Source organism: Barbus barbus (assembly GCF_936440315.1).
Source record: "Barbus barbus genome assembly, chromosome: 36".
NCBI lineage: Eukaryota > Metazoa > Chordata > Actinopteri > Cypriniformes > Cyprinidae > Barbus > Barbus barbus.
Genome location: NC_136714.1, coordinates 19,899,904 through 19,906,826, shown reverse-complemented (window position 1 = coordinate 19,906,826; position 6,923 = coordinate 19,899,904). Strand labels below are relative to the sequence as shown.

Here is a 6,923-nt window from a genome sequence, read left to right as displayed (position 1 = left end):
TGAGGCAACCTTAAAGTAAGATAAGTGTTTCTCTGTGTATGTGCGTTAGTATCTGTCTGTCCAAGGAGAAGCTCAGACAGTCCAGGACAAACGTTCCACTGCCGATGTCCAGCGTATCAGATATACGTCTTTAGAGAGACGTATTGCGTCGGACCTCTGATCACTTGTCACTAAAATAATCATCAGAAGACATGCTTCAAGCTTGCGTCCATATGTGGAAATTGTCTAATTGTCTAACAAGTTTATCTAGGTTTTAGAACCAATCAGAATTTTGATGACTTCTGTATTGATGCAATTAGCAACATCTGTTAGGGTATAATTGCTGGTGTTTTTGAATTGTAAAGTAGGGCGGCCTACGAACTCCATCATGAGTGTTAAAGCTGACTTCTGCGGATGAAACGGCTAACTATTTCTTCAGTAAATTTCTTTAATTAATCGCAATCTTACTCCTGATCTTTGTTCATCATACCTGGTCCATGGGTTTAACTGTTATTCCCCAAAAGTATAAACTTAATACATACCATTATTGGCACCCCTAGACATTCTTATGAGTAACATATCTCTGAAGTATATTCCTATATTTACATTTTTTTTAGCACGCCAGGGTGATTATGAATATGAAAATGTCCAGCCATGACTTCCTGTTCCACAAGATTATAAATACGAGGAACACAAAGTCCAAATTCCCTTAATCATCCATCACAAGGACTAAAACCAAATAATATTGTTCTGATGTACAGAACAAGAATGTTGAGCTTCACAAAATAAAAAGTAGCTTTAAGAAAAGAGCTAAAGCATTGAAAATCCCCATTTCCACCAACAGGGTAATAATTAAGAGATTCCAATCAACTGAAGATGTTACAAATCTGCCTGGAAGAGGACATGTGTATATATTGTCCTAATGCAAGTTGAGGGGGAAAGTTTGAGTGGCCAAAGACTCTCCAAGGATCACATTTGGAGAATTGCAGAGATTAGTTGGGGTTTAGAAAGCCTAAAAAAATATATCAAACAGCCCCTACATCACCACATGTTATTCAAATGGGTTTCAAGAAAAAAACTCCTGGTTCATCAAAAACAAACTCCAGCATATTCAGTTGTCAGACAGGACTGGAACTTCAAATGCACTGGCTTCTATGATCAGATGAAACTAAAAAGTGTTTTTTGGCAGCAAACCCACCAGATGGGTTTGGTGCAAATAGGGATAAAAAGTAGCCCATGCCCATGGTTAAATATACTGCTGGATCTTTAATGTTGTAGGCCTGTTTTTCTGCCGGAGGTCCTGGACGTCTTGTTCAGATGCATGGCATCATGGATTCAATCAAATACCAACAGATAGAAAATCTAAACCTAACTGCCTCTGTAAGAAATCTTATAATGGACCATGTCTGGATCTTCCATCAAGACAATGATCCAAAACAAACATCAAAATCAACACAAAAATGTGTCACTGAGCACAAAATTAAGCTTATGCCATGGCTGTCTCAGTTCCCTGACCTGAGCCCTATAGAAAATGAGTGGGGTGAAGAAACACCAACATTAAGTTGGTATCCTGAAGGATCTGGAGAGATTGTTGATGAAGGAATGGTCTCTGGTCTCTTATCAGGTGTTCTCCAAACTCATTAAGCATTATAGGAGAAAACTCATAGCTGTTAGGCAAAAGGATGTTGCAATAATTAGGTGCCAATAACTGTGGCTAACGTGAACTAGAGTGAAACATTTATTACATAATGTGAATTTCCCCCACTTTGCATTGTTTTACTTCAATGAAAGGTTAGAATTTTGATTTTTTTTTTAATGAAAGATCAAAAGGATAAACAATGCAGATTTATTTTCATAGCCACCTTTGCTCATATTTATCAAGGGTGCCAATATTAGTGAGCAGCACTATATCTCATCTTTGTTGATGATTTTATTTATGACTGTTACACTAATGCTGGACTTACGACATGAAATATCCTGAGTGGACAGTATGGGGGGACAGTGCATGGTCCAGATCTGCTACAGTTAATAGCGGCTCAACTTTGAACAACAACGCAATTTTGACCGTCTCATTATTTCTAAATGTGAATGTGCATTAATTCATCCCACTCGCAAAAAACAGATTTAGTATTCATCAAAATGAATTAAAACAGTGAAATGCAAACTCAGAATATGACGCAAACTGCAATAATTAAATATGTTAAACAACACAAATGCATCTAATCCCATTTTATAAACCAATGTCTTTGCTATACTGGCCTTTGATGATACAGTTCAACCATAATAATAAGCAAAAATGATTTAGATAAACTAACAATTGTGCTTCATTGTTTTGTGTTCATTGTGTTAAACCTTCTTCTCCTGCGTTCTACTTTACAGACGTGAATTTACTTTTCCTTCAGCCTGAGGTTTATTCATTACACTTTTTGGTCTGAAAGGGCTTTTACATTTGCTATAATTAGAATTTGTTGTATTGAAAACAATCAAGCCCTGCTCATATTTAAAAAGAAACACAAAAGTAACGTAACGCATTACTTTCCATAAAAAGTAGCTAAGTAACGTAATTAGTTACTTTTTTAGGGAGTAACACAATATTGTAATGCATTACTTTTAAAAGTAACTTTCCCCAACACTGGTGCTCAAGAAGTGGGCCTGACGGTTAATCATTTCTGATGATCACACCCTTTTTAAAAACAAACTGTTAAACAAGTTTTCTGTGTTTTTGCTACGCACATTCCATGAGAGTGACACTAGTATGATTATATTCATTATGAGTAAAGTTAAGCAGGAAGGACCTGATTAAAAACGCCAGCTTAATTGCTGTAAATTCAAAACTTTCTAATTCATTAAGACAGCACAATACTACACTTAACCCCACCTTACTTTTTAATAATGTGAAGAATAATGTAAAGAATGTATTATAATTTGATGGAGGAAGGAAATAAGTTATAGGCTGTTATAGTAGTGAGGATATTTGCATTTTATTTAGTGATTTTACTGACCTACATATCCTGTAGTGTATGCCACTATTGACATAAATTCCATTCCTCTGACACTTTCGGCCTCTAGTAAAAATAAATAAATATATAAAGGTTCCAAAACGGAGTTTTAACATTGATGCCACAGAACCACCATTCCCAAAGAACCTATCAGTAAAACATTCTTTGAAGGACCATTTTTACTTGTGGTGTGTGATAAACATACAAAAATCAAACAAAAAAACTTTTTTCAACTATAAAGAACCTATTGTGGAATGGAAATATTCCATGGATGTTAAAGGTTATTTCTGAATGTGGGCAGACAGATTGCAACAGAAGTGGGATGGGGCTACAGGGAATGGACAGTTTTCAAAGAAAAGGTAAAGAAGAGCAGATGGAATCCTGTAAAACAGGTTGTGAATTACCTGTGGCAATCTTCTGTACAGGAAATACTATGTCGCCTTTGCTATTATATGTCACTGTGAAAAAAGTATTGCCTACCTTTTGGAAAGTTGTCTAAATTCAGTAGACTGTTGAGCTGAGTACACTATTTAAGGAAGCTTGTTTTTGAGGCAGTCGTTTATATTGCCCAAGAAAAAAAGTTACACAGAGTGGAATAAATTAGAATTTTTGTTGAATATTGGGGTTTAGCTTTGTATGGTAAGCATTTATTTCTTTTTGTCAGATAATTAATTATAACGTTTGTTTAAATATGATTTAATCTGCAGACAATAAAAGTTTGACAATGATATGTTAAAGGAATAACCATTTTAATCATGATACTTCGAAATGGAACAAAAATATGATAAAGATATAAATCTTTCTTCAAAGGAGATTTCTGGAAAATGTAACTTTCTAATCTTTATCATGTTTTTTCTTGACTTTGCTTATATCGAATTAACATTTTTTAAATGTTCTTTTTAAATTTAGTTGTCGTTCTATAGAATTAATAATCAAGGGTTATGAATGAATGACTTTCTGACTCCTTCCCTTGACTGCAGCTGCATACTTCTGTCAACATTCAAAGTGCTGCATTAGCGACGTAAACAAGACTACTGTCTTTTTGAGAGACTCATGGAAAAATGTAATTTGTTCAAAACATTACACCACTACACCACCACAATTGTGCTGCTCTGATACAGGGATGGGATTTTTGTTGGCGGAGCAAATATAGACAAAGTGACTGGGAATACATATATGTGTAAGATGTAAGTGAACCTTTCTCATTGATCTGTTTTGTGAATGCAACATAACACTCTACGCTGTGCTGTATTATTGGTTGAAATTTCTTAACAAGAGCCTTTATTTCTCCCAACAGAATGAAAAACTTGTGGCTCCACCTCAAACCCCAAAAAAACATCTTTTTGTTTTTTTTAGCACTGACACTTATTATTTGTTGTTTTGTCACATTTTTTACTGTAAATGAAAGAGGACGACAGAAAACCAGAGTGTTTGAGAGGCCACGTCTGACAGTACAATATGAAATTAATTGCACAGCGATATATGAAATGGAACCAGTGGAACTGGGCAAAACTTTAGCCATTCGCAAGCAAAAAAGCTACGTAGGGCAAACCGATGAGGCTGTTGTGAATTCCACCTCTGACTGTGATCAATTTGTGTCACAAGGTTATGATGGGATTCAAGGCTCTGAGTTTGAGCGTGAATTTCCCCTTGCATATTCTTTGGTTGTTCACCAGGATGCGGCTCTTGTGGAGAGGATGCTAAGGGCCATTTATATGCCACATAACATATACTGCATACATTACGATCTGAAGTCCTCAGATGACTTTATTTCAGCAATGAAAGGTCTGGCCCGCTGCATCCCCAACGTCTTCATTGCCTCAAAGCTGGAAAGGGTGCAGTACGCAGGCTTCTCACGACTCAAAGCAGATCTTAATTGTCTGTCTGACCTCCTAGATTCTGAGGTCAAGTGGAAGTATGTCATCAACCTGTGTGGTCAGGACTTTCCACTGCGGACAAGCGCTGAGCTGGTGTCGGATCTAAAAGAGCTGAAAGGCAGGAACATGGTGGAAAGCAAGTGGCCAGGAGGAAAACAATGGCGTTGGACTTATCATCATTTACTGAAAGACAGTAATTCAGAGTACTACAGCTCACCTGTCGCCACTTCTGAGATGAAATCTCCACCTCCTCACAACATAGCCATGTTTGTGGGCAGCGCATACTTTACACTCTCAAGGGAATTTGTGGTTTTTGTTAACCAGAGTCCCATAGCCAGTGATTTCTTGGCTTGGTCTGAGGATACATACTCACCTGATGAACATTTCTGGGCAACTCTGGTTCGTGTGTCTGGAGTACCAGGGGAAGTGCCAAGTTCTGATCCTGAGATCTCAGAACTAGTAAGTAAAACCCGTCTGGTGAAGTGGTGGTCTTTAGAAGAGAAACTTTACCCACCATGCACTGGAGTTCGTGTGCGAGAAGTGTGTATTTATGGTGCTGCTGAGCTCAGATGGCTCCTAAACTACGGCCACTGGTTTGCTAATAAAGTGGATCCAAAAGTGGATCCTGTTCTTATGGAATGTTTAGAAGAAAAACTTGCAGAAAAACGTGTGCAGAGAGAAGTGTAAATAATGCATTCTCATTCTGGAGATAAGTAAAAGCTGACATCTGGATGTACGTTTTAAATCATTCTCTGTCGCCCCCTGCTGTGTACAAAAGAATGGAGCATGAGTTGTTTCATCAATTAATTATTGCATTGTTTACCATATTACCTATGCAAAATAGCTACAAAGTCAAATAATTGCAGTAATAGTAAAAAACAACAACTAATAAATTAATTGTTTTGCTCATTGCAGATTAAGCTCCAATTTTAAGATTATTTATTTGTATGTTTGAAAGATAATTTGGCAATTATTTTAAATTGTTATTATTATTATTATATGATATCAAAATTGTCTAGCAAAATAACAACATTAATAAATTAATTATCATGGCTTTAAGTTCAATAAATACTAAATCTAACCCGATGGAAAAAAGAAGTGCACTTAAGTCTAGTCCTCTGCTACCATCTTGCAGCAGCATTAAACAATTTTGCAGCATGAGCCTACAAATATTTGTCATGCCAATAAAGTATCTTAAAATTGAAACTAATACATGTAACTTGCTTATTATTATGGGATGGATATACTTAAGACAACCAGTTAAGACTGTCATTATATGCACAACGAACAAAAATAATTAACCCCCTGTTTCACAGACAAGGCTTAAGCCTAAACTAAAGTGTAAGTCTTAGCTGTTTCAACTGAAATAAACTTGCACTGACTGATCTTAAAATATATCAGTGCCTTTGTTTTGTCTCAACATGCACCCCAGTAATGTTTATTTTTCTAAGCATGTTAATAAAAATTACTTAAATGTCCTATTTGAACTATGGCCTAATCCTGGTTTAGTCTAAACTCTATCTGTGAAACCAGGCCTAAGTGTGCTACTTGCATTTATTATTTGTTAAATGTGTAATTTTAGTATAATTTATATTAGATTATACAGTATTATAGTATTTTCCATTTTAATTTGAATTTCAGTCATTTCTAATAGTTTAACTATTTCACATGTTTTACTTTTTATTTAAGTTTTATTTTTAATAATGGTAACCAAATTCACGTTTTCCACAATTTAGTCTTCATTTGTCTCTTTTAATTCATTCAAGCTTATAGAAATCTTAATAGGCCTATCCATCATACACATAATCTTAACATTCATCTAATTAAAATATGGACCTATTAGAAAACATTTCTACAGCTTGTTTGAACTAAATCTGTTCAATTTTATTTATTTATTTGTGCAGCTTGACATGTTTTTCAGCAACTGATCCTTTATTTTACTGTCAAATGATGTCTAGTGATTGCTCTTTATGCTACACATTTCTTTGAATAATCAATTTCTCAATCTGCAAACCAGCTATATTTATACAAATGAAAACAGCTTTTAGCCTGATATAGGCAATGCAAG

At 35.5% G+C, this 6,923-nt stretch overlaps 1 protein-coding gene across 1 annotated transcript; it reads left to right on the top strand.

Annotated features, from left to right (window-relative positions):
* The first annotated feature begins 3,471 nt into the window (after positions 1–3,471).
* On the top strand, positions 3,472–6,273 carry LOC306855815 (beta-1,3-galactosyl-O-glycosyl-glycoprotein beta-1,6-N-acetylglucosaminyltransferase 4-like). Its single transcript, XM_079394707.1, has 3 exons — positions 3,472–3,617; positions 3,959–4,165; positions 4,276–6,273. Exons 2-3 carry the CDS (start codon positions 4,155–4,157, stop codon positions 5,540–5,542), a joined length of 1,278 nt encoding a protein of 425 aa, XP_079250833.1. The 5' UTR covers positions 3,472–3,617; positions 3,959–4,154; the 3' UTR covers positions 5,543–6,273.
* Positions 6,274–6,923: the final 650 nt, after the last annotated feature.